Source organism: Bos grunniens, chromosome 16 (genome assembly GCF_055505025.1).
Source record: "Bos grunniens cultivar Pamir isolate PY7600 chromosome 16, Bosgru_T2T1.0, whole genome shotgun sequence".
NCBI classification, from domain to species: Eukaryota; Metazoa; Chordata; class Mammalia; order Artiodactyla; family Bovidae; genus Bos; species Bos grunniens.
Window position 1 is genome coordinate 81,205,412 of NC_141180.1, and position 27,877 is coordinate 81,233,288.

Consider the following 27,877-nt stretch of genomic DNA (forward strand, 5'->3'; position numbering starts at 1 on the left):
AGGTGGGGAGAAAAAGTTACTGTAGGGCTAGAGGCAAGGGACTTAAGAGCAGCAGGAGCAGCTTCTATCCCATTTCAGAGATCACAGGAAGGGAAATGGTGTGAAGAAATTATAGCCTCTTCTTTTCTGGGGAGAAAATCTGAACCTGTAAAAGACACTCAGGCACCGAGAGACTACTGTTATTTATGTACACTTAGCAATAAGGTTCCCCATCATGGTCTTACATTTTGAGTGGGGAAGACATCAAAGAGTGAGTTTCTTTTACAAAGATCCTCCAGATAATACCTACATTCCCTTAATAGCAGCTTGAGGATGTACAGTAAATGTTGGGGATGATGGTACAGAGATACTGTCTGAACCCTTTCTTCTGCAGGGCCAGGAAAGATTCTGAACATTTCCCACTGGAGGTTAGGCCTGGTGCTTACGAGAGACTGTAAGCCGGAAGCTTGCCTAGCCGTGAAGGGTGGGAAGTGGACTTCAGACAAACCCAAAGCTAGAGGACCATGCTACCAGCTGGGGTCCTGTGTTCTGGGCTCTCCACGATCACTCTCCTCTCAGAGGAGCCCAAACTGCCGCCTCTGCCTCTGTCTATCTTGAAGCAAGGGAGCTTGGGCTATCCACCAGTGAAAGGGCCTTAAGAAGGGTAGAGACACTGGCCACCAAGAACTACTGCCCTCCCAACACCTCCCAATAAAGACGGACAGGATTCCTCCTCCAGGGCAAGGACAGGCCACCATCACCATACCTGAGTCTGGATACGGTTCAGGCCCCGGAACCAGAGGATCTGGCCTCGGCGCAGCTCCATCTCTGCATGGTCGATTTCGTCCAGCCCCTCAGCATCCTTGGTGATCTCCTCTTTGGTGGTGCCATGCCCAGCCTCCTTCAGGAACTTCAGGGATTGGGTAGGTATCGTGGAAATGACCTGAGAGCAGGTACAGCAAAAGGGGAGAAACCAGGATCAGGGCGAGAAGAGCTGTCACTCGGCTGCGTGGGTCAGGCTCTGGGCAAGTCACGCTTGGCCCCAGAACAGGATTTAACACTATGCTTGGCCCCAGAGGGAGAAGCACCAGCCCGCCTAAGGCCAGCATCTGCCAGGGCCCGACCAGCTGTCTGCATTTGTCTCCCACGTCTGAAGGAGAACTTAAATTCTAGTATCTGACCAGCATCTGCCTTGTGACACACTTTATTCTCCTCCTCCTGTCTCAGTTCTCTCTTTTCATTTTGCAGTGTGTCTCTTAAGGGAATGCAGGCTACACGGTGGGAATGCATGCTACAGGGTGGGAATGCGTGCTACACGGTGGGAATGTGTGGTATAGGGTGGGAATGCGTGGTATAGGGTGGGAATGCGTGCTACATGGTGGGAATGCATGGTACACGGTGGGAATGCGTGGTCCACAGTGGGAATGCGTGGTCCACGGTGGGAATGCGTGGTCCACGGTGGGAATGCGTGGTCCACGGTGGGAATGCGTGGTCCACGGTGGGAATGCCTGGTCCACGGTGGGAATGCCTGGTCCACGGTGGGAATGCATGGTACACGGTGGGAATGCATGGTACACGGTGGGAATGTGTGCTACAGGGTGGGAATGCGTGGTACATAGTGGGAGGGGACACAGACAAGAATCTGGGGCAAAACACGGCTGGGGACAAGATGGTCACAATGTGTGTGTATGCACAAGGGGGACGGAAGGCTGTCGGAGGGGAGGGGTCCTCTTCTCAGTCTGCACATGCTAAGTGATTCCTCTTTTATAAAACTACAGTGAGAGGACCCTGAGGGTCTTCCTGGGCTTCGGGTGAGAAAGTGGATGGGCAGCCCACAGAAGGGACGTATGCGTATTCTCAGAGGACATGGAGCAGGAGCTCGGGCTTGCGATTCAAAGTGAATCACTCAGTAAGCTCAGTGCCTGCCGGTCAGCTCTCCTTTACAAACAAGAAGAGGAGCAGACAGGGCTCAGCTGTGAAAGGGGGCCGTGTGAGCTGTCCTACGTGGAGCCAAACATTTGAAACAGAACGTCCACATGCTGCTTTCAGATGTTGGAAGGAGCTGTTGTGATACAGAAGGAAGGCTTCAAGGCCACAGGGGCACATGTGAAACGCGATCCAGGTGAGTGTTTCAAACAGTACATGAAACAAGAAAGCTTTAGGGACCCACTGGTAAACAAACAGCAAACAGAGCAGGTTGGAGGGACGTGTGTTAGGAACTGGGATAGGGGTTAATCAGGGAGGCAACTAGGAGGTAGGGAAGAAATAACCAGCAGGTCTATGGGGGAAAGCCCGCAGTCCTAGGAGGAAACTTTGGGGCCAGTTAGAGCAAAGCCTCCATTACTCAGGTGGCTGGGCACCGATCAGTGGAGACCTGGGGTCTGCAAAGCAGAAGCATAGCCCAGGGCAGAATTAATGATGAGGGGGAGTTGTAAAGTGGTACTAGGGAAGGAATCAAACTCTTATCAAACCAGATTATATTATTATAATGTTAATAGCTAACATTTATTGAGGATTTACAAGGTATTAGACATTTGTCTAAGTCATTTCTATATGGAAACTGGGTTGCTGATTAAGAATGATTCACAATGGCCTTGCTATCCTGAGTTGAGGAAACTGAGGCAGGGCTGCTATGAAACATACTCACTATGATGCAGTTTGTAAAAAACAACCAGGATTCAAACCAAGGTAGTCGGTTGCAAAGTCTGGGCTTTCGACCATACGCTATACTGCTTCTCTAGAGACCGCGTGAGTCTGAATTTATCTTAGGTGATGGTCAGGCATTCATTGTGAATAAGGTGATGGTGAGAAACAGCGGAGGCAAGGGAGTCCTGCAGCATGACGCAGAGCACGCACAACCAGACTTCAGCTTCACTGCAGACATGGGCTTTGTAAACGCTTCTGCTTCTAAGACCCTTACTTTTTTCCTTTTTTTTTAAGCAAAATTAGCACTGAAAATTTCCACTTCCATCTCAGAGAAGCTAAGGGATTTGTCTGTCTCCAGGCATGATTAGAGAAGAGATCAGAAGCCTCTGAAGTGGCAGGCACTAATCATTCTGCTTGGAATCCTGCAAGATGGAAAGAACCTGAAAGCCTGGTGGCAGAGGGAACGGGGAAGCAGAACACGAAGGTCTGGAGCTGGGGGTCTCCAAGCCGCTCGTTCCATCTCGTCTAGGGAAGGGGAGGTCTGCCGGCTGTGCAACTGCGGGAAGGGTGTGTCCGTACTCACCTGGCCCCACAGCAGCTCTCCAATACCAATGAAGAGGCACCAGAACCACTGGGACAGGGTGAGCTTCGTACAACTGAAGGGTTTGCCCCCGAATTCCACGATGATGATCTAGAACAGACAGGGAGGCAGCCTGTGACTGGGAGGCGAGTAACAGGTAGCCAGCCCTCTAGTCAAGGCCACCAAAGCCACGTCAGCTCCCTGCCCCAGGATCCCTGCAGTGCAAACCCTGGTCTGCTTGTTGGGGAAGGAGAAAGAAGAGACCCAGATCGGGGGAAGGGAAGACAGACACCAACAGTCTTTGCAGAGCCTTCTGAAGGGGAGTTCCCAGTCACTATGAACACTATTAATGCAAAGGCGAGCGGATCAAGGGGAGCTAAGGGCTTCCTGTGACTGAAGCCAACAGTGATAGAGAAGGGAAACTTAGGAGGGGTGCAAGTAAGGAAGAGGCAGACTCTCTTGTGCTCATCATCTCTTGCATGGCACCTGTCTTGGGATATCTCTGAGGGTGGCTCGATCCTTTCACCAGCAGGGCAGTCATGCCCTTGACTCCAGTCTCACAGAAAGAATACACATCAGGCTTATCTACAACTACATGTGGCACCATGCTCTTTCTTCTCCTTTACTCTTGAATCGTGTAGCATTTTGTACCATGAGCCCTTTCAGAACAAAGCGGCAGGGACAGAGAGACGCCTATTTGGCAGCTGCATGCACATTTCGAGTGCGCTGGTACGAGACATGAAAGGGGTTAGAAGACAGTGACCTTCCTCCCGGTCACTATGTTAAATTTCTGTGTTCTAGAAAGTTAAGGAGAGAATTCTACAAATTTTATTTTATTCACTACCAACATGCTGCCGTGCACTGGAGCACTCGACACAGAGGGATCCAATTCTAGAGAAATGAGCAAATGAGAACCAGCTGGGAACCCCAAAGGGTGCAACCCACAACTTAGGTCCCTAGCCCCTTCCTACTCCTCTTCTGGGGCACCCAGGGAATCCTGGCTTCCAGCTTCTGGCCTTTATCTTCCCAGACCTTCTATCCCAATCCTAGCTAGAATCTCACCTGGCTGATGAATGTGCCCAACACCACTGAGCAGAAGATGAGATTGCGGAAGATGCCCGAGAAGACATTCCTCTCCCCGTGGATCTTGCGGGAGTTGATTTCGTTGAAGAGCTGCATGAGCACGAAGGTGTTGAAAATAATGGTGTAGTGCTGGCTGGGCGGAGAATGCAGAGGCGCTCTCCTCCCGCTGTCAATGTCAAAGAATTTCTCACCTAGTTGGGAGAGGGGTGCACCGCAAGATTGAGTACACTCTCAGGGAGGGCTGAGGTCGAGTCAAGACAGATGAGGGTTGGTGTCCATTCTAACCGCTCAGTGTCCGAGCCACACGGTCATCAGACGTTTTCGGCGTTAGCCCTGGTCTCAACATTTCTGACCTTCTCTCTGTTTGTTCCGTCAATATGCATGGTGGTAAAACTACATGCACTGGAGTCTGGCAGACATACGTTTGAAACACAGTGCTGCTATTTACTCAATATGTGACCTAAGCTTCAGTTTTATGATCTAAAGAAAGGTATCATAAAGTTACCCCTGAGAGATTCTTAAGAGGAGTCAGAGAATGCCATAATGCACCACGGCGCGGGAACAGAGGTGAACTCAGTGCGCGAAGATGCTACCGCCCCGCTGGCTCAGCCTGCGCCCTGCTCCCTCCTCCTCTTGGGCCCATCTCTGCCTCCACACTCCCTCTCGCACTCCACACGCTGGCCCCCACCCCATCCTCCCCAACCTCCCCGTGGCTCACCCGCAAACACAAGGAAAAAGATGACGGTGAGCTGATAGACGGCGTGACCCAGGATGTTCTTCATCATGGTGCGGGAGATTAGAGGCTTATTGCGGCCATAGGGCCGGCGCTTCAGTAGAGAGTCTGTAGGAGGCTCTGTGGCCAGGGCCAGCGAGGCAAAGGTGTCCATGATTAGATTAACCCACAACATCTGCACGGCCTTCAGTGGGGAATCCTGGCAGGAAGAAGAACCACTCCTTTTAGCTTGCCTTGCAGACTACCCCTCACCTCACTCGTCAGCCTCACCTTTGCCCCTGAAAGGGCCTACCTCCTGCTATCCAGCTGAGTGACACTTGGAAACTTATTTAACCTCTTTGAGCCTTGGGTGCTTCACCTGTAAAACGGGGATAATACCTACTCTGCAAGGCTGTTTTTGAAGATCAGAGAACCACAAATAAGTGCTTATCATGCTGGCTAACATGTAAGTGCTGCGTTAATGGTGAATACATGATCATCCTCCCACAGGAGCAGATGCAGACTCGGGAGAGCGAACTCCTGCCCCAACACCCCTGCAGAAACGCTGGGCCTTGGTCCTCAGCCGACACACTGTAACGTCACACCCCTTGTTCCTTGGCCCTAGCCTCATCCCTCCCGTCTCAGCTCATCCAACCTGGGTGATGCAGGCTCCAGTGAAGGCCACGATCACGGCCACCACGTTGACGGTGAGCTGGAACTGCAGGAACTTGGAGATGCTGTCGTAGACGTTCCGTCCCCACATCACCGCCTTCACGATGCTGGTGAAGTTGTCGTCTGTTAGGATGATGTCGGAGGCCTCCTTTGCCACATCTGTGCCTGCAATACCCTTAGGTAAGAGCGGGGAGGAAAACAGTGAGGAACTGGAAAAGGAGCTCATCTGTATTCGGAACCCATTTCCTGAACTCCAAGAAGCTTCAGAACTCGGCACAAACATCAGAGGGCACAGCAGCCACACGAGTTCTACAAACTAAACCACCGTGTTCTGTCTTCTCTCCCAGAGGAAAGGAAGGGGAATGTGCCGCTGTCACTCATGGAAAAGGGCACTGGGCCGTGATGCCAGCACTGCACTCCTGAACTGAGACTGGAAATCACAGCCACCTTGGATATTCCGGTCTCCTGTCCCGCCTACTTCTCCATCTCAGAAAGCAATTAGAAGATAGGGGAAAAGTCCTTTCTGTTCTACCTTCAAATTAAATATCCACTTTAAATCCTTATGTCCCCCACACCTTGAAGTCACCCTACGTTCTTTCCTAGAAGGAGCAGTCCAGCAGCATGGTTCAGATATCCTGTCCTTATTCAAAAACCGATTTCCGGGGAACCACTCAGTTCAGTTCAGTTCAGTCGCTCAGTCGTGTCCGACTCTTTGCCACTCAAGGTTTGTAAATAGACATACCAGTGGTTGAAAGCAGAGCTTGAGAAACAGTAAACTCTCTAATCAGGTAGTCAAAGCCTTCAACAAGTGAGCTCTGGTTCATTTTCCAAACTGCTCTTATATAAGCTTTCTGCTCAAAACCTACTGATTTATTCACAACTCCCTGAATTCTCTCATTCACTTCAAGAGTTCAGTCTTCTACTTACACCCTTTGTCCAAGCCTGGAACATCTTCTTTCCCCTTCCATTTAAATCCTATCTATCCTTAATGAAGTGAAAGTTGCTCAGTCATGTCCGACATCTATCCTTAAGGCCCCTGTAAATTAATTAAGCCCTGCTTGCTAAACAAAGCTGTTCCTAACACCCCCAGACCGTACTTCTATGCCATGTCTTACAACTCCTAAAGCCTACAGAGGAGCCTGTTTGTGAATCTGACCTGTACCACTAGATTATTTGTTCTGTTTACCTGGTAGTATTATTTTCCTATCCAGATTGCAACAAATGAATATCTGTTAGATATACTATATAATTCAATTTCCCTTTCAAAAGATTCTCTAATATATCCACACAATGCTGTACTATGCACTGTTAGAAGAAAGAAGAGAAAGAAAAGAAAGAAAGAAAGAAAGAAAGGATGTCTTTAAATATGTACTACTATGGAATACTCTCCAAGTTAGGTTGTTATATGAAAAACAGCAAAGTGGAAAAAAAAAAAGAGTATATAGTGTGTATACAGATAAATATAGCTAAGTGTCACTTATTTAAGAGAATGGGATATAAATATACTACACATTTGATTCTATTTTTAAAGGAGCAAACAGAAGGATAAACCAAAAATCAAGGAGGCAACAGGCTAGAGGTGACAGGGATGGAAGCTAGACTTCTATAAACAGATCCTGTTCTATATACTTTAAGTTTAGAATTATGTAACTACTTCATATAGGTATAAAACAACATTAAATTTAAAATAAGCAATCTCAAAAATGGAAAAAAAAAAAAACCAACCCAACACATGGTATAAATGAACTGGTATAACCGGTTGATAGCAAACCACACAAAATGAAAAGTTCTCAATGACTTTTCGAAAAACACAGTACTTTGATCCTACATCTGTAGTAGGATATACCTACAGGATAAAAAGAACTCTAAGAAAAATCTTTAACTGTTTTTAGTACAGGAATTGTATTATTATGGTTATCTTGAGACTGTTACATATATATTAGGATAAAGCAAGTAATAATTATGTTAATACCCTTAGATCAATGTAAAATCAGGGAAGTAAAATTAGGAAGTTAGTTCTAGAATTCTAAATTTGAAATGGAAATGCCAGTATGAATTCATAAAGTATTTTACCTTTAAAACAAAGAAACACAAAACCAAAAACGGATATAAAAGACGTATTTCTTAGCTTTGTCCACTGAAAAGTTCTAGAAACAATAATTTACTCAGAAGTAAAGAACATACTGACATTCAGATTGTGTTCTCTAAATACCATTTCTCACTAAAATGAAGCAGAACTCCTTTGAAAAGTGGATAATTCTAGATCTAGAACAAGAAATATGCATGACGGATGTGGAACATCTTATCATGCAAGAGACCAAGAATGCCATTACACAGAGAACTGAGGTTATACTCCAAGTGCTTAGCAGTGTGGAAGAGGCAAATGATGGGTCAGTATGAACATCAAAATAATAATATGGGCAATGGACGGAAATATATCACATACGTTCAAAAGAATATGAGCTCATAATGATACTTTAAAAAAACAGACAATTAACTTTTAGTAGTTTCAGTTCAGTTCAGTCGCTCAGTCGTGTCCGACTCTGCGACCCCATGAATCGCAGCACGCCAGGCCTCCCTGTCCATCACCAACTCCCGGAGTTCACTCCAACTCACGTCCATCGAGTTGGTGATGCCATCCAGCCATCTCATCCTCTGTCGCCCCCTTCTCCTCCTGCCCTCAATCCCTCCCAGCATCAGAGTCTTTTCCAATGAGTCAACTCTTTGCATGAGGTTCATTGGACAACTGTGGAGGATCCCCCAAAAATCAACTCATTGCTTTGGGAACTGGTAAATAGTGGAGAAAAATCAAGCATTTAACCTATCTTTCACATAGGAGCTGAACCAAAGGGTTGATGAGGGTAATTTTCTTTTTATAGAAGTATTCAAGTTAATAAATAAAGAAAATCAGAACATTGTCATATTGCAGCCCTTAGTGAAAGATGGGGTGTAGAATCTGACTGCTCACAGAACTAAATACTACTTTATAGGAAATACAAGGGCACGTTAAAGGACATAGGAATATAATCAACAAAATCCATGACGTGGTATATCCTACATAGAAAAACAAACTGTTTCCTTCAAAATCAAATAGCTAGGAAAAAAGACGCAAAGGCTTGTGCAGAAAAGAATTAACAGCATGGCTGAGACTGCTATCTTGCGAAACGTCTGTTTGCAAGGTTGGCGCTTGGTTAGCATCTGGTAACTTGGCTCTCAGAATGCTCTCAGTCAACATTAACTGAAAATTAGTTAGTGATTCACTAATTTTTCTTATTTTCCATTGAAAACCTGCTTCCTTCTAGGAGTCTGGAATCTTAGCATATGCTGGGTTGATGGTGCTTATATGGCCAACCTTAACAGAACTCTAGGGTACCAAGTCTCTGATGTATCTCTCTGGGCAGAAACATCACCTGCATCGCTACATTTTCGTTGCTAGGGAAAGCAGGCCCTCTTTTTGACCCCCTCACTGCAGGGAGCAATCACAGGAAGCCTGCATGTGGATTCCAGACCCTGTCTGTGACTCTGTTTTACTAGATTCTTAGTATACCAGTGGATTAAATCTTAGCTACGAGCACAGTTAGAGGCCGCGTCCCCTGAGCCCTTCCAGTGAATCCACAAATGTAAAGGGTGGTCTTGGGAACCCCTGACATGTAGGTCCTATGGGGTCAGTGGTTCTCAAACTTTAGGATGCGTGAGAATCACCCAGAGGGCCTGTTCAAACATGGACTGCTGGGCCCCCACTGCAAGATTTCTGACTCAGTAGATCTGGGGCGAGGCCTGAAAAAATCTGCATTTCTGTAGGTTTCCAGGCGGAGGCGGAAGAGCACACTTCAGGAACTACTATTATAGATTCATACATTTAAGAGATATATCAACCAACCACAGTGTATGGATCTTGTTTGGATTCCGATTTGGACAAACAATTTAGAAAAACAAAAACTTATGAAGAGAAATGTGAACACGGACTAGATAGCTAATGATAGCAAGGGATCAATATTGCTGTGAGACAATGGCATACAATTCTTTTAAATATATTTTATTGATACATATTTCTATTCCAGAGACACATACTAGATGAAATGATATAACATCTTGGAAATGTTTTGGAGTAAGCCAGCTGGAGAAGGGGAAATGTGTATGTGTGGGCCAACACTGGCCCACCCAGCAAGATTTATTCTGGGTAACAGGTACACGGGGAGTCAATAAACTATTCTATTTTTGTATGTTCTTGAAATTCCCTAGGACAAAAACTTTTAAAATTTATTTTCTGGGTAAAGAGAGCATCCTAAAGATAGATTTCTTCTTGAATCACCTTCTACTGCTTAAAAATCACCAACAGTTCAAAATGTATGGGAAGCTTACAATCATTACCTACTTGAATGTGAGAATGTACTTTGCTATCTGAGGGCTTCTAAATGTCCCTGAGCATTAGAATCAACAAGTGTACCTAGTAAGAAAAACCTAAAGATTTCTGTTTGGGCTCCAAAATCACTGTGGATGGTGACTGTAGCCATGAAATTAAAAGATGCATGCTCCTTGAAAGAAAAGCTATGACCAACCTAGACAGCATATTAAAATGCAGAGACATTACTTGGCCAACAAAGATCCGTCTAGTCAGGGCTACGGTTTTTCCAGTGGTCATGTATGGATGTGAGACTGGACAATAAAGAAAGCTGAGTTCCGAAGAATTAATGCTTTCAAATTGCAGTGTTAGAGAAGACTCTTCATTGGAAGGGCTGATGCTGAAGGTGAAGCTTCAATACTTTGGCCACCTGATGCGAGGAGCTGACTCATTGGAAAAGACCTTGATGCTGGGAAAGACTGAGGGCAGGAGGAGAAGGGGACGACAGAGATGAGATGGCTGGATGGCATCACTGACTCGATGGACAAGAGTTTGAGCAAACTCCAGGAGGTGGTGATGGACAGGGAAGCCTGGTGTGCTGCAGTCCGTAGGGTTGCAAAGAGTCGGACATAACTTAGCAAATGAACAACAACATACGTTCTGGGATCTGGCCCAGATGCTATTGAATCAAGATCGCTGACTGTCGAACCTTGAAATACGTGATTTTAAATGAACTTTCTAAGTGACTCTGATGCTCCTGGCCTCATAAGCAGAGTGATGAACAGCACTAACTACAGAATAAACACTTTCCATATGGAATGTGAATTTTCTCTAGTGTGCCTAGGCAGACAATATTACCATATTCATGGGTAAGTTTCAGTTTGTCTTATTTTCCTGGGTAATGAAACCTCGTGATTTCCCTGTCTTCATACTTCATGAATCCCTCATTATATATATTATTATTGGCCAGGCAGGCAGGTGAGATGGAGTTAGAGAAAAGAGCACAAAGCGGGCTGTGAAGGTCCAGGAAGCAGAAGGGTATCAGAGCCTGTCTGGGCTTCCCACTGGCGCAGGCAGCTTGCAGTCAGAGAGAGATGCTACGCTGAGCTGCTTACCATGGCAAAACCAACGTCTGCTTTCTTCAGAGCTGGGCCGTCGTTGGTGCCATCGCCGGTGACAGCCACCACCTGCCGCTGGTCGCCAACAGTGCTGTCGATGATGCCTGGGGAGACAGGCGCACCACAGTGAGGTCAGGGGCCGCTTTCCCACAAAAGATGCTTTTTCGGTCTTCCTCTCTAATCCCTGTCACTACCTCCCTTTTTACGCTCTTTCCTTCTTTTTCCCTATGCTGGAGGTTTTACAGCGTCACCAAATGGCGGTAAATTGTTTCACAGGTAGCAATCTAAGCTAAGAAAGTCTGACCTCGTCAGATATCCTGTCTGGTACATCAAGACACCTATAATGCAGTCGGAAAAGCACTGCATGATTTGAAGGCAGAGACCCAGAGGTTGAACGATAACACTTCCATTTACCACTTGGGCAGTCTGGATAAGTTATGTGTCGTCTCAGCCTCAAACTTTCTTTTTTGCAGAATGGGAAGAGCTTAACCTATATTGCCTAATTCCCAGTACTATCGACAAACAAGATACGATAATGTTTAAAAACAACTTCATCATATAGCTTATACTCACCAGGTGCTCAGACGTTTGCTAACCTGCATGTTCTTCCCATGAGCTGGGAAGCTCTCCTAGGCCTCCCTATTCAGGATGAGAGTTGCTTTGGCTTCGGTTCTTTATCTGTGCTCGCCCTGGTCTGCCTTCCCCTATCCCAGGCACCTGCTCAGGAGCCGACCTCACCTTTCACCAGCGTGTGCTTGTCAGTGGGGGAAGACCGCGCCAGCACTCGGAGCTTAGGCCAGATCTTGTCCAGCTTTTCCTGCTCTACCTGCAGCAGCAGACACACCTGGGTCAGTCAAGCTCAGAGCAGCCGCCAGGGAAGTCTGCACATGCGCCAAGCTCCTGGCAGCTGGTGTCCCAGGGCCCCCCGGGAGCGTGACCCTGGCCTCCAGCGGAGGCAAAGCAGCCAGCTCAGCTCTGAGGGCGGGTTCAAGGATGCTGACCGTTCAGGCCCTGCTTGTCTCCTTTTCCTCCCAATTCCATCCCTGGGAGCCAACCCCCTAGTTTTGAGACCCGTGACAGAAGGTGAGACCCTTCACTATTGGCTGAAGTAGTGCCTCTGAGGTCTTAGCTTCAGTCTCTACTTAGACCAGGAGCTGTGGCCTTCCCACACCCAGATCGTACCCTGTCACCAGCCTGAGGCCCTGCCAGTCACAGGGCAGTGGTACAGGAGGGGTGGGGTAGAGGAAAATCAGGGAAAATCATCCCACGACTGGAGGAAATGCGGAGATGTAAAAAGTGAGTCTCAAAAATAGCCTGTGAATGAATACAGTGAGAAGAAAAAATTCCCAATTTTACTGTCTGAGCAGCTTTGGTAAAAGGCACGTCTCACTATGAATAGATTTTAATTTAAAAACCATCTACTTTCTCCTACCTGTCCCAGATGCCTTACACATGCATCAGCCTTCCCCTAATGAAGGAGGCTCTGATTCCCACCACCTAAAGCTCACCTCGCCCTTCTCGTTTCGGATGAGGCGATTGAATTCTTTGCCTTCTAAGCACAGAAAGTCGTCCCCGGGAGTCACGATGCCACACTTGGTGGCGATGGCACGGGCTGTGTTGATGTTGTCCCCTGTCACCATCCTGACAGTGATGCCAGCTCGCTTGCATTTGGCAATAGCTTCTGGCACCTGCGGAGAGTGAGGCAAGCAGAAAGGAGAGGTGGTGGCGGCGAGGCCCGGCCATCGGCTTCTGCTCAGCTGTCCCTCACTGCGGACAGGAGAGAGGCACCCTGGAAGTAGAACCCCGGGGCGCAGGCCGAGTCTGGTCAGCTTTATATTGCTTGGTGCCCCCTTACTTCTGGCCTACCCATGAAACTCACATTTGAATTTGCCTTATTGCACCATGAGTTGAGGGCTTCCCAGGTGGCGCCAGTCGTAAAGAACCTGCCTGCCAATGCAGGAGACATAGGTTTGATCCCTAGGTCGGGAAGATCCCCTGGAGGAGGGCATGGCAACTCACTCCAGTGTTCTTGCCTGGAGAATCCCATGGACAGAGGAGCCTGGCGGGCTACAGTCCATGGGGTCGCAGAGTCAGACACAACTGAGTGACTTGGCACGATTGCATGGGCCACGAGTACTGCTTCAGGAGCCAGGTGTAAAAGTGTATTCTCTCACTTACAATCTAGATTTCTTAGCAGGCACGCTAGACCTTTTGAGATTTTACCACTGCCTTCCTTTCCAGCAGAAGTTTTAACTACCTTCCACCCCTGGCAAGTACTCCAACCACATCAGTTCTTCCAAGTTTCCCAACTGCATGACACCCTGTCACGCCTCCAAAAGTTGCGAGTAGTGTGGAGCTACTCTACGGGCGCCTGACAAGATGTGTGGATCGAAGGGACGTGACTAGAGCCAAAGCTGGTGTCTCAATTAATCCCACCTCCTCACTATTCTTGAGTGCCAAACTGTTCTTATTAGCCCAGTGAAACCTGTGCTTCTCAGCCCATAGACGGCATGAACCACAGGAAGTGGGATTGCCACTTTGTATAACTTCAGTGAGCTCCAGCAGTTCTGTGAAGCAGGAAGCACAGAAACACCTATCCCAGCAAATGAGAAGCAGTTAGGTGACTTGCCGAAGTTTCCTAAGTCACAGCTAGAAACGGAGCTGGTACCGCGGTTCCCGTGACTCCTGCGTGGCTGCTCATTAGGTCACGTGCAGGGGCCGCGGCCGCTGGAAGACTCCCCTTCATGCTTCCCAGACCTGTTCCCAAGTCAGAGCCTCACCTCCGGGCGCACGGGGTCCTCGATGCCCACCACTGCGATACAGGTCAACTCAGTGAGGATCTCGCTCTCGTTGTCCCACGGGGGCTCTCCATCGTTGAAATCCCGGTAAGCGATGCAGAGTGTCCGCAGCCCCTCACAGGCCATGGGCTCGATGACGGTGCGGACCATCTCATCTCGGTCCTTATTCTTGAATGGCACGGCCTCCCCCTTTTTGTCCAGGATTCGATTACACCTGGGGAGGTGCACAGTCAGAACACAGCACCCCACCTCCCGCCCAGTGTGCTTCGACACATTGCAGACACCCTGACCACTCTGCCTGACTCCTAAAGACACTACTGGGTGGCCGTAATCTCCACTCATTGCCCAAAGCTGAGCCCCTGTATCCAGGGTGGGGTGGCTGATAGGTGGGCAGAGTGTGTCGCTCTCCCCTGTCATCTGCTCCTACTCATCTGGGAACGCAACACCAAGAGCTGTTCATGGGTCGCCTACTCTTCTGAGCTTCTCAGTGGTAGAGAGACCTTCTCAATCCCCAGTCTCTAGAGGGCTCAGGGCAGAGGGTGTGGGCAATGACAGAGTCTCACCCATGGTGGCGCTAACCCATGCTGGGGCATTGGTTTTTAGCTACTGGCCCTGTATCCACATAGGTCAACTTTTAATGCCCTATGGATCGTCTAGCCACTTTGATTATGCAACTTCCTGTGATCAGAACTGAGAATGAAAAGGAAAAGGAACACAGAACTAACATTTCTCGTGCTTACTATGTGCAAGGCGTTTTTCATACATTCAATCATTTAATCAGAGTAACCCTGTGAGATAAGTGGGTATTCTCTCTTCAGAATAGGAAATGGAAGCATGGATTGCCTAGGTCTGAATCCTGCCTGGACCACTATCCGTTGTATCCCCTCTAGCAAGTTACTGAACTTCACTACACTTCTGTTTCCTCATCTGTAAAACAGGGATAATGGCAGCATCTGCCTCCCTGAGTTGTAAAGTGTAAGTATAGTATCCAAAGTATATAACTGCATGGCTTGGCCAGAACCAAGCTCAGATCTTGTCATGATGTTACCACCCGGAAGGAGGGTCAGCTATTATCCGGGTGGCTCAGCATGGGGCCGACACCCAGACCTCCCCGAGGAGAGGACCCTGGAGGAAGAAGCTGGGGGGGCTCACTTGCGCAGGATGATCTCGGAGGCGCCCTTGCTGTACATGCGGTAGCCGCCGCCCGGCTTCTCGATGACCGTGCTCATGGACTTGCGCACCGAGTTGAAGGTGTACACTTTGTAGAGCTTCTCCTCGGGCACCTCGCTGCGCACGGCGTGGTAATCCTGCTTCAGGTCCGAGACGAAGCCCAGCAGGGCGCACTCGGTCTTGTTGCCCACCTGCCGGGGCAGGCCGCCCTCCTTCTCCGGAGGCTGGAAAGAAAGGCACTGGTGGGCCGGCGGGGCGAGGGGCCGGCCGGGGAAGGGCTCCCTCAGGAGGCTTTCGCACGTGTGCCCGGGGCCCACGGGGGCGCGGGCCATGGCCGTGGTGACCTGGCCCTGGAGCCACCCGGGGCCTGGGGTGTTTTTAGCCGCCGTGGGGCTGGTGCTGGTGCCTCTAACACTGTCTCTTAGCTTCCAGAAACTAAGTGATTTACTCGTGATAAGCTCAATTCTGCTACCAGCATGAGGCCTCTTTTTAGAGATACTGCCTTTCCACGGTGATTTCACAGCCCCAGATTCCTACCTGCCTCACTCCCCCACCCCATCTCCCAGTCTCCTTCCACGGATTATTCCCTAGTCTCACCCCAAACGCGTTCACTGGGGAGTGGCAAATGGGAACTGGGATGGCAGTTCAGGCAGAATAAACGAGAAAAATCAATGGTTCCTTCCAACTACCCATTTTAAGTGTCCTGGCAAAAGAAGAGCTTACCAGAATCTTAGAGGTGTAGGCACTGTTGATGGAAATGCCATTGACAATAAGGTCCAGGACCCTGGGCACAAGGTCATCAGGGCTTGGGATCTGATGGTAACGAGTGTCTCCAATGTAAGCCTGCACCACAGACATGCGGTTCATGGTCAGCGTGCCCGTCTTGTCCGAGCAGATGGCTGTGGCGTTGCCCATGGTCTCACACGCGTCCAAGTGCCGCACCAGGTTGTTGTCCTTCATCATTTTCTACAAAGGAGAACAGAGGAGACTGCAGAGCGGCCAGCTGAGCTCTCCAAAACACAGGGCAGAGGCCATTTCCCAGCCAGCAACTCTCCACGTTTCATTTCCCGCTCCCATACAAAAATGCAAGATACGATTTTTGTAAACCCTCTTAAGATGCTACTGGGTTAGGTAAACGTTGATTTCAGCAGCTTGTGCCCCTGGAAGGCATCACCCAGAGTTTATGAAGACAAAGTGGCCGTCCTTTCAGCAGAGCTACTTGGCGCCCTTCCCTCTGGTCTGTGTTCTCAAAGAGCAGAGCCTCACCCCAGCCTCACCTTCACAGAGTAAGCCAGTGAGATGGTGACGGCCAGGGGCAGCCCCTCGGGCACAGCCACCACCAGCACCGTGACGCCGATGATGAAGAACTTGACAAAGTACTGGACGTAGATGGGGGTACACTCGGCCAGCCATGGTCTGCGCTGGATCACAAAGTTGTCGATCACGAAGTACAGAATCAGGATGAGAACTGTGATTGCAGACATGATCAGACCTGTCCAGGAAAGAAATCACGTGAACCCAGGCTTGAGGGCATTCCTAGGGCCCTAACTGAGACAGATCTCTATCTGGTCATACCCCAAGGCCCTAGCTGGTCTCTGGTACTTGTACATTACGGTGTGGGCAAAAGACATGGTTTTGCATTCTAAAGACATGGGTATCAGTTTCGGTGCTTACCAACTTGACTCGTGGCTTTGGACTGGTCTTGACCCCTCTCTGAGCCTATTTCCTCATTTATAAATAAGGGGGTTGGTACAGTTTTCCAAAAACAGCATTTTAAGATTCTATCTCAGAGCTACTATCTTCCCAGAAATCATAATGTAGTGACTACTGTTACCTCTTTCCTTAGCAGTTTATTGACTTTTTCTCTAGTAGACTGAGAATGTCAGGCAATTCATGCGTTCACAGTGGTGCCCTATGGTGTTAGCACAACACCTACATAACTAAGCCTTAGAAGTGTGCCTCCCAGCCTTCCTCCTGACGTGGCACAGACAGAAGATGACAACAACGGCAACTGTCCGGGCAGCGCTTACTATGAGCCAGGCAAGCACTTCCAGGTAGGAACTCATTAATCCTCACAACAACCCTGTGAGGTACGTTACTATTATCATCCTCTTTTATGAGGAGATGAAGGCACGGGGAGGTGTTAGTATGGCACACCAGAGGAGGACCAACCATCCTGGGTTGCCTGAGAGACTGAGCAGTTTCCTGGGCTGTGGGACTTTCAGAACTGAAACTGAGAAGGTCTCAAGCCAACTGCCACAGTTGCTCATCCTACACATCCTATAACAGAAGAATAAGCTCTGGGTCAGAAAACAACCGGCCTGGGGGCTCCAACTGCCGTTACGTATTGCCTGGCTACTCTGAGAGCTGCGGCATCAATACGTGGGCACCTGGGTCTACCTGTGGCACAATATCCGGGAAGAGTCCTGCTTTCTGATTCGTATCTTTGCTTTTCCCGAGAGCCCAATGATTCAGGGAAATCAGAGCAAGGCTAGAGGTGATTATATCAGTGAAGGCATGTTCAGGGTCAGGATGAGCATGGCATCAAGCGAGGGTGCAAACTTCAGGAAGGCCTTCACTCTCAGGGTAGTGCATTCCCTTGCTTCCTTCTGGTCCTTGGCCTCGCTTGATGTGGGAAGTTCACAGACACCACTGACAGCCCTCAGTGGCCTGTTCTCCCTAAAGAATAAGGTGGGGATTAGGAGCACAGCAGGAGGCCTGAGGCAGGAAGTGTTTAATGCTTCAAACCTGTGTGCCAGGCTCAATGATTTGATTTCATACTTCTTTTTCTTGTTCATCTATTGTCTCTTTGCAAGGGGTTTCATGGTGGTCAAAATTAGCTGGGTACTGGAGCTGAATGGCCAGGCCAGGCTGACGCTCTGTAAACTCTGTGATGTTCAAAATGTTCTCTGTTGGCACTGTCCAATAGGGAGCCACTGGCCACATGTGGTGACCGACCACTTGAAACAGGCTGATGTGACCGAGGAGCTGAATGCTCAAGTGGATCGCCGCAGGTCCCTGCTTCTCACTATGTGCTCAGCAGAGCAGCAGCGCAGGCCCCACCCGGGGGCTTGTTAGGAACGCAGGTCCCACCCAGACTGCTTGAGTCAGAATCTGCACCGTAACAAGGTCCCAGGTGAACGGTACACGGAGAGATGCATTGGGCTAGACTCTGTGGTGAACACAGAGGTGGAGTCAGGAAGTAAACAGGGGGAGGAGACTGTTTGGAGAGATACCCGCTGAGGGAGCAATCTTCCTTTCGCTGCCTCTTTCAGCTCTGTCCCTCCCCGCCCCCTCCCCACCACCCTCTCCAGAGTCAGGCATGGAGAAGCTGTTTCCTCTCACGATGCACAGGAGTACCTTTAGTGACCTCTGCTCTGCAAAGCACCTCTTTAATCATTGTCTTCCTTTGCCTTCCAGTCCTCATTTTGAACTGATTGTCCTGTGCCTGGCCATTCCTATGCTAGAGAATTGCTCCCAGCCAACAGCAGCCTTCTCTACCCTTCAGGAATTTTCAAGCCAATACTTGAGCAGGTGAGCAGTTATTAAAGTCTTCCTTCTTGCTAATGTTAATCTCCCATTTGTTTTGGGCCTTTATCTCTAAATAGGAAGACATGTCTCTCTGCTAAAGCCAAGGGTCCAACAGTCACAGGGAGGGACATGGATTCTTGAACTGCACCAGCCACTTGGAATTTTCGGCTCCTTCCTGCCAGGCCTGGTTGGTACAGAAAGGAGGCAGTCAAAGTGGCGAGGACCCAGAGGAAGACTGACGGACACACTGAGAAGTCCCCGCCTACTCACCAGCTTTCCCAATCTGGACAGCCAGGCGGGTCAGCTTGCCCTGCAGCACGGACTTCTCCTTTTTGGGCAGCTTGGCGGCCTTCTTCTCCTTTTCCTCACTGTCGATCCCCTCCTGGCTGTTGAGTGGCTGGATTTCCAAGGCCACTCCATCTTGGGTCTTTGCTAGGGTGCACACACGAAGAGGACAGGTCAGCAGGCAAGGCAGCAGCCCGAGTAGTAGGCAAGGGGAAGCTAACACACCGTTCTGTCTGCTTCTGGAACACAGCTTGGACCTCTGGCATCAGATCTGACCTCGGGGAGCTTGGCCTTCTCTTAGGGCCTTGGGAACGGTATCTTAACAACTGCAGGTGAAATGGATGGCTCTCCTCTCCAGTGGCAGCTTCCTGGCACTGTCTCAGAGCCCCGAGCCAGGTTTGTTCCAGCAAGAGGATTTGTCCTGCCAGTCAGTGCTATTACCAACAGCCATCCTTCCTAGAATTCAGTGCTTAAATCAGTGAATCTTTACTGCAGAAAGGGGCTGAAGGGGAAGGTTGATAAATGTTCCTACAGCATAAGGGTCTTGTTGTTTAGTTGCTAAGTCGTGTCCAACTCTTTTGTGACCCCATGGACTGTAGCCCACCAGGATCCTCTGTCCATGGGATTTCCCAGGCAACAATGCTGGAGTGGGTTGCCAGTTCCCTTTCCAGGAGATCTTCCCGACCCAGGGATCAAACCCACATCTCCCGCATTGGCAGGCAGTTTCTTTACCACTGAGCCACATGGGAAACACATTAGGGTCTTAGTTGGCTCTTTAAAAGGTTCCCCTCTCTCTCTACGTAGATATAGACTTTCACAGAAGAAACACAGACCCCAGACACAGGGTATTTTCCAGTTCTCGCTTATGTTAGTTGAGCAATAGGGGAAGGAAATCTCCTTTCTCCCCTGTCTGATGAAGGTAGGGAGGTACAAAGTACCTTTCCCTAAGGGAAGAAGTTGGTATGAGGGACTCTCTGGAACAAGAGAAAGCAGGTATAAAGACAGACATAGAAATCCATTTTGCTTTCAAAAGAAGAGTTAAAGAGATCTGAAATTTAAGAATTACTTTTGTTGAGCCCTAGTTTTCCAATGTGATGTCTTTATGAAAGGAAAAAGGCTCCAGGAGCTGTCTCAAGAGAGCAGTTCCTGCTGGCCCCCAGCACCCCTCCAGCTTCACCCTGAAGAGCTCTGCTCCTTTGCTTAGGTGCCCTTCCTGAGAGATCGTCTCTGCTGTCAGACTCACAAATAAGACAGAAACAGGATGTAAACACAGCCACCAAAAAAGAAACACACATCAAATTAGGAAGAAGAAAACAGACTGTGGAGAGAACAAAGAAGTGGGGAAAGAGGTTACAGAGAAAGGGCTCTCTGCACCCCAGAGAAGACTAGCTGAGAAGGGATCTAGATGGGAAGACAGCACCAAAAGAGGAAGAAGAGGGTGCAGGGACTGCCCATCCTAACCCCTTCCCCCATAAGGACCCTGCAGACTTCCAACCCAGAGACTAACGATCCTTGCTCTTTAACTCTGGCCAAGGGCAATGAAGCAAGGTCAGCACCCTGGGAAGAGCAGATCACCACACAGGCTTCCCGAGAGAAATCTTGACAGAAGGCCCCTTGAGCTAACAGCAGAGGGTGCTGCGTCCCACCTTAGATTGGGTTTGGCAGCTTGGGACCACCCCCAGATCTCTGCACCGTCCTCAGGATGAGGCATCTGGGCCACAGGAGCAGATAACAGATTTATGGAGAGGAAGAGAGGGAAGGCAGATGGCCTGGAAAGGTCTGGTTTGAGTGTGGGCAGGTAGAGATGGTAAATGAGTGAGTGGAAAGGTTACCTTTGTTGCGATTTTCAGGGACTCCTTGTTTTTTACCTGTTTGAACAAGAAAGAAAAAAATGGGGTGGGGACCCAAAATGACTATTCAGAGATCAGATATCCAATTTGCCGGTCCTGTTCAGAGCCTAAAAGGGCGACATCAAAGGGTCTGAGTTGCAGCGAAGGGGATGTAAAGGAAGCTCACACCTCTATTTATCCCCATTTTTATTAGAGGCGCTCACAAATCCCTGGGGTATGGACCAGGCCACTCATGCAGGGGAGTGCACACCCCCTTCTGAGCTGCTTTCTCCTGGAGCACAGTTGCTGTTAGGAGGTGCTTCTGGCTTGAGTCAAACCACTTGGAGAAATGGGGTGGGAGTTAGGGAGTGAGAGGTCTGAACTGTTTCCACCTGGTGGCAAAGGCCGCGCAAGGTGCCTCCATGTCAGCTCACCAGCACCAGGCAAGCCTCCTTACTCACTCTGAAGGCAGCTGCAGAAACAGGCTGGTTCCTAACTGAATGAGCTTTGTTGCCTTCTCATTAACTGCCCCTCCCCAAACAGCCCAAGATGCACCTCCAGCCAAATAGTACAAATCCTTCTCTCCTCCAAGAGAAGGAACACTTAGGGAAAGGTGCAGACTTGGTTTGTTATCTTTCTGCCTTCTGTTTTCCTTCTTTCAGGAACAGTTCAGTTCAGTCGCTCAGTCATGTCTAACTCTTTGCAACCCCATGAACCGCAGCATGCCAGGCCTCCCTGTCTATCACCAACTCCCAGAGTCCATCCTAACCCATGTCCATTGAGTCGGTGATACCATGCAACCATCTGTCGTCCCCTTCTCCTCCCGCCCTCAATCTTTCCCAGCATCAGGGTCTTTACAAATGAGTCAGCTCTTTGCATCAGGTGGCCAAAGTATTGGAGTTTCAGCTTCAACATCATAGGATGGACTGGTTGGATCTCCTTGCAGTCCAAGGAACTCCCAAGAGTCTTCTCCAAAACAACAGTTCAAAAGCATCAATTCTTCGGTGCTCAGCTTTCTTTATAGTCCAACTCTCACATCCATACACGACCACTGGAAAAATCATAGCCTTGACCAGACGGACCTTTGTTGGCAAAGTGATGTCTCTGCTTTTTAATATGCTGTCTAGGTTGGTCATAACTCCTTCTAAGGAGTAAGCGTCTTTTAATTTCATGGCTGCAGTCACCATCTGCAGTGATTTTGGAGCCCCCCAAAATAAAGTCTGACACTGTTTCCACTGTTTCCCCATCTATTTCCCATGAAGTGATGGGACCAGATGCCATGATCTTCGTTTTCTGAATGTTGAGCTTTAAGCCAACTTTTTCACTCTCCTCTTTCACTTTCATCAAGAGGCCCTTTAGTTCTTCTTCACTTTCTGCCATAAGGGTGGTGTCATCTGCATATCTGAGGTTATTGATATTTCTCCCCGCAATCTTGATTCTAGCTTGTGCTTCCTCCAGCTCAGCATTTCTCATGATGTACTCTGCATATAAGTTAAATAAGCAGGGTGACAATATACAGCCTTGATGTACTCCTTTTCCTATTCAGAACCAGTCTGTTGTTCCATGTCCAGTTCTAACTGTTGCTTCCTGACCTGCATACAAATTTCTCAAGAGGCAGGTCAGGTGGTCTGGTATTCCCATCTCTTTCAGAATTTTGCACAGTTTATTGTGATCCACACAGTCAAAGGCTTTGGCATAGTCAATAAAGCAGAAATAGATGTTTTTCTGGAACTCTCTTACTTTTTCCATGATCCAGCGGATGCTGGCAATTTGATTTCTGGTTCCTCTGCCTTTTCTAAAACCAGCTTGAACATCTGGCAGTTCACAGTTCACGTATTGCTGACACCTAGCTTGGAGAATTTTGAACATTACTTTACTAGCGTGTGAGATGAGTGCAATTGTGTGGTAGTTTGAGCATTCTCTGGCATTGCCTTTCTTTGGGATTGGAATGAAAACTGACCTTTTCCAGTCCTGTGGCCACTGCTGAGTTTTCCAAATTCGCTGGCATATTAAGTGCAGCACTTTCACAGCATCATCTTTTAGGGTTTGAAATAGTGCAACTGGAATTCCATCACCTCCACTAGCTTTGTTCATAGTGATGCTTCTTAAGGCCCACTTGACTTCACATCCCAGGATGTCTGGTTCAAGGTGAGTGATCACACCATCGTGAAGATCTTTTTTGTACAGTTCTTCTGTGTATTCTTGCCATCTCTTCCTAATATCTTCTGCTTCTGTTAGGTCCATACCATTTCTGTCCTTTATTGTGCTCATCTTTGCATTTGGTATCTCTAATTTTCTTGAAGAGCTCTCTAGTCTTTCCCATTCTATTGTTTTCCTCTATTTCTTTGCATTGATCGCTGAGGAAGGCTTTCTTATCTCTCCTTGCTATTCTTTGGAACACTGCATTCAAATGGGCATATCTTTCCTTTTCTCCTTTGCTTTTCCCTTCTCTCTTTTCTCGCTTTCAGGAACAAGTGAATGGCAAAGACGCCTTGATGGTTTGTATAGCCCCCCGTGTCTGAAGAAGAAAGTGGTGAAGGCTGGAGCCAGAGCACACTGCTCGCCCGTTTGCGTGGGCCTTCCACCTCATTCTCTTACAGTCGACCAGTAAATGCAGGAACCAGTGCAACCTGACCGCAGAGCAGAGCCGGATCCGGTTCTCATTAGAGCACCGTGGGGAGTCAGGGATGAAACCGTTAGCTAAACAAGGGGTTTGGAGATCTGTCCTCATCATCCTGCAGAGTCTGCCAACCAGGTGTTCCACTCCAGACCCGCTCCCTCTCCTAGTCTGTCCGTGGGGCTGGGAGGGGAGAGGCTCTTCTGAAAGCCCCTTACCTTTCTTCTTCTTCTCTTCCTCTTCCCCCTCACTGGCTCCCAAGAGGGTAAAAATGATTCCAGTCTGAGAGTTGATACCCACAGCCGTCACTACCATTCGTCCAGAACCTTCCATTACATGGGTCCCTATATGAGAAAGAAGATGGGAGAAGAGTTTTTTCTTTTTTTTTTTTTAATACCTGGCCATTCTTTGGTGTGAAACATAAACTTGGAAAAAAGCAATCCCTCTACCTTCCTCTCCCATGCATGGTGTTATACTTGGCAGAGAGTAGGAAAAGATCAAGAGCAAGCAATGTGGGGGTAAGGAGAACAATGTGTGTAACGGCTTTGGGGTAAGGCTCCTTTCCCACCACCCATTCCAGCCAGCAGAGCCCTTCGCAGGCTCCTGTAGCATCTGCTCCATGGACAACCTCTGTTAGGTTGCTTAATATCCTTGTATTCAACCCACTGACACGCTACAGCCCCCGCTGAGCCTTGGGGCAGGAGACGGGGCACGATCGGAAGACAGGGCAAGGTCTGGACATGGTCTCTGTGGCCGAGTGTCTGCGGGGAGGGGGGCTGGGCGCTGGTGCAGTCGGGGCCTCACCTGAGAGCAGCATGGGGTCCCTCTCCAAGGACTTCTTGACATGGTCCGATTCCCCAGTCAGAGAACTCTCATCAATCTTGAGATCGTTGCCCTGGATCAGGATCCCATCTGCAGGCAGCAGGTCACCTAGGACATGGAGGTGAAGGGCCGACAGGGAGAGGGCAGGTGAGGACCATCCAGCCTCATCTCAGGGCTGCTCCCAGGGCCCTGCCTGTAGGCAACGGCCCGGGAGAGCCTGGAGAACCTCTGAAAGACAACTTCACATCTGACAACCTGCGATAAAACTCTGCTCTGGGTATTATAAATTCAAACAGTTACTGATCCCCAAACACCTTCCCATGGCCTGAATATTACATACTTGAAATCTAAGACACACAGGGTACAGTCTGACAGTCTTTGGCAGTTTCAGTTACTGCTTTCTTTGAATTTCTTTTCCATAACCTCCTTAAACTCTAACCTAGAAGCTAACACAATTTGGGTCTTATCTTTTTGGGTCCTCAGCAATTCCTAGCCCCCTTATGCCAAAGGACCTAGCCCTCCGATAGGGAGGGTGGCACAGGTGTAAAAAACAGAGCTAAAAGAGAAAAGAACCACAGAGCTCTCACCATATTTGATTTGGGCAATGTCGCCCACCACAATCTCAGCCACAGGGAGCTGAATGATGTGGCCATTCCGGATAACGGAGAATTTCTGCTCCTTTTCGATGCGGTTCTGCAGCCCCCGGAATTGCTTCTCCTTGCTCCAGTCATTGAAGGCGGTCACGAGCACGACGATGATCACCGAGAATAAGATGGCTGCACCCTCAATCCAGCCAGCTTCCGCCTCCCCTTCGTCCTCTGGGCTAGTGACGGCTAGACCACACTCTAGCCCAGGGAAAGGAGAGAAAAGGGTCACCGAGGGGCCCTTGCGGACATTAACAATGGGGGTTGTGCTTCCATAACTCCCCAGAACAGAAAGCCAGGGGAAGAGAAGAACAGAAAACTCGGGTAAAATAGCTATCCTGAAGATAGCAGAGGACGGCAGGATTGGGCATCATCTCGTCACCAATATATAACTACTTATGTTTACCCAAAAAAGGCATATGACTAAACAGCATGAAACAGGTCAATGAAAACTACAGGCAAGACACATAGAGAGGCCTTATGACCCCAGCATGGCAGTTCCCACTGCTATTTCCCGTGATGCCCAGCGTGGGGGACGGGGGAACTTTGAGGTGCATGGTCTTGTTGGTTTAGAGAGGGCAGAGGATTCATAACATTCTGAATAAGGATTTACTAGGAAAGGGGGGGAAGACCTTGGAATCAGGATGAGTTGGAAGAATAGCCTACTAGTTACTTTTTAGTTTCCTTTGGAGAACCCACTCAGATAACGGGGTGGGGGGCAGGCACATGCACAACACTTAAGCTATTAGGTTGGTGCAAAAGTCATTGCAGCTTTTGCATTATTGAAGTTTGCCATTTGCTACTGGAATACATTCTTAATAAATGTGGTTATGTTGTACATCATTTTAATGTGCATTATTTGCTTTACGTTTTTTTTTTTTGTTAATGACATTTCTTGCTGTTTATTTTATACTGACTATGGAAATGATGTTAGATAAGAAGGAAATTTGAATGCTTTTCTCATTTGAGTTCAAAATGGGTTGTAAAGCAGTGGAGACAACTTGCAACATCAGTAATGTCTGGTACAGGAACTGCTGACGAGCGTGCAGGGCAGTGGCGGTCCAAGAGGGGGATGAGAGCCTTGAGGATGAGGAAGGTAGCAGCCGGCCGCCAGAAGCTGACAACGGCCAACTGAGAGCCGCCACTGAAGCCGATCCTCTTACAACTAAACAAGAAGTTGCTGAAGAACTTAATGTTGACCATTCCACGGTTGTTTGGCACGTGAAGCAAATTGGAAAGGTGAAAAAGCTCGGTAAGTGGGAGCCTCGTGAGCTGACTGAAAATCAAAAAAATCGTCATTCTGAAGTGTCATCTTCTCTCATTCTACAAAACAACAACGAACCATTTCTCGATTGGATTGGGATGTGCGACAAAAAGTGGATTTTACACGACAACTGGAGATGACCAGCTCAGTGAGTGGACTGAGAAGAAGTTCCAAAGCACTTCCCAAAGCCAAACTTGCACCAAAAAAAGTCATGGTCACTGTCTGATGGTCTGCTGCCGGTCTGATCCACTAAACTTTTCTGAATCTGGGAGAAACCATTACATCTGAGAAGTATGCTCAGCAAATCAACGCGATGCACTGGAAAGTCCAACGCCTGCGGCTGGCACCGGCCAACAGAAAGGGCCCAATTCTTCTCCACAATCAACACTTCAAAAGCTGAACGATTTGGCCTACAGAGTTTTGCCTCATCCACCATGTTCAAAGTTCAAAGCTCAGTCATGTCTGACTCTTTGTGACCCCAAGGACTGTAGCTCACCAGGCTCTTCTGTCCATGGGATTCTCCAGGCAAGAATACTGGAGTGGGTTGCCATTTCCTTCTCCAGGGCATCTTCCCGACCCAGGGATCGAACCCGGGTCTCCCGCATTGCAGGAAGACTCTTTACCATCTGAGCCACCAGGGAAGCCCATATTCACCTGACCTCTCACCAACTGACTACTTTTTCAAGCATCTTGACAACATTTTGCAGGGAACATGCTTCCACAATCCTAAGGATGCAGAAAAATGCTTCCCAAGAGTTTGTCGCATCCTGAAACACAGATTTTTACACTACAGGAATAAATGAACGTTTCTCATTGGCAAAAATGTGTTTATTGTAATGGTTCCTGTTAAAACTAGTTATGTTTTAAAATTCATGCTCTGAAACTGCAATTATATTTGCACCAACCTAATAAAATTTGTCAACACACACTACGTGCTTTTCAGTGACAGTGGAAAGAGCCCAGACAGGAGTCACGCTTGTTTGTTCAAGGTACTCACGTTCGTTTTCTCCCCCCGGGGGGCGGTAGAAGGACAGGACCAGGGAGATGATGGCCGCGATCTCCAGGATGATGAGCGTGACGTCCTGGAGGGCTTCCCACACTAACTCTAAGAAGGTCTTGGGCTTTTTGGGGGGAATCAAGTTCTGTCCAAACACTTGTTTACGTTTCTCCAGATCTGCAGGGTTTCCAGATAGGCCTGAAAAAGAGACAGGAGCGGAGTGAACGAGCAAGAAAAAAGAGGAAGAGCTGAATGACGGAGGAAGGCAGTCAAAAGAGCCCTTTAAAAAGGATCCCTTGCTTCCCAATCTGCCCAAATATGAGATCCAATTAGGGTGACCAACCAGCCTCATTTTCCCCAGACTCAGCAGGTGTGAAATGGGGGCAAACGAAGACAAGCTGGTCACAGGGGCTGCTCACTCCTCTTGGTCTCCAGGGTAAGCTAACCCAGACCTACAGTTTCATCTCTTCCTCACTGAGTTTGCACCAGGCTTCAGCTCTAAGAGTACATTAAAATGTTTCCTGAGACACAGAATTTTCCTCTTATATTAACATGTAAATGCTGGCCATGATTTAAAAGAAGAGGTGGCTTCTACCTACGGGCTCACACAAAAAGGCCATAAAGAATAAGCTATTTGCTCAAGGTCATGCTAGGAGGCTAGGAGACAGAGCCCAACCAATTGTCCTGACTCCAAGTTCCAGAGGTTTCAGGACATCAACAGAATACAGACTTCATGAGACTCCAGCTTCAAACATCCCCTTTAGGCATACAGAGCCGTCCCATTCCAT

General features: G+C 48.5%; 1 protein-coding gene across 8 annotated transcripts in view; it reads right to left on the reverse strand.

Moving 5' to 3' along the window:
* The window catches only part of ATP2B4 (ATPase plasma membrane Ca2+ transporting 4), a 100,185-nt gene that overhangs the window by 12,576 nt on the left and 59,732 nt on the right, over window positions 1–27,877 (reverse strand). For 5 of the 8 annotated variants that reach the window (XM_086345768.1, XM_086345773.1, XM_086345770.1 and 2 more), the window contains exons 3-20: window positions 27,090–27,287; window positions 24,772–25,029; window positions 24,167–24,292; window positions 23,581–23,706; window positions 20,749–20,784; window positions 18,902–19,063; window positions 16,378–16,592; window positions 15,824–16,066; window positions 15,083–15,324; window positions 13,913–14,144; window positions 12,641–12,820; window positions 11,871–11,958; window positions 11,130–11,236; window positions 5,656–5,847; window positions 5,007–5,220; window positions 4,268–4,479; window positions 3,209–3,316; window positions 746–922 (exon numbers count right to left, since the gene is read on the reverse strand). In XM_086345768.1, coding sequence (XP_086201894.1) covers window positions 746–922; window positions 3,209–3,316; window positions 4,268–4,479; window positions 5,007–5,220; window positions 5,656–5,847; window positions 11,130–11,236; window positions 11,871–11,958; window positions 12,641–12,820; window positions 13,913–14,144; window positions 15,083–15,324; window positions 15,824–16,066; window positions 16,378–16,592; window positions 18,902–19,063; window positions 20,749–20,784; window positions 23,581–23,706; window positions 24,167–24,292; window positions 24,772–25,029; window positions 27,090–27,287 — 3,116 coding nt within the window. The remainder of the gene's footprint in view (window positions 1–745; window positions 923–3,208; window positions 3,317–4,267; window positions 4,480–5,006; window positions 5,221–5,655; window positions 5,848–11,129; window positions 11,237–11,870; window positions 11,959–12,640; window positions 12,821–13,912; window positions 14,145–15,082; window positions 15,325–15,823; window positions 16,067–16,377; window positions 16,593–18,901; window positions 19,064–20,748; window positions 20,785–23,580; window positions 23,707–24,166; window positions 24,293–24,771; window positions 25,030–27,089; window positions 27,288–27,877) is intronic. The other 3 variants (XM_086345771.1, XM_086345776.1, XM_086345772.1) reach the window with 1 other exon arrangement.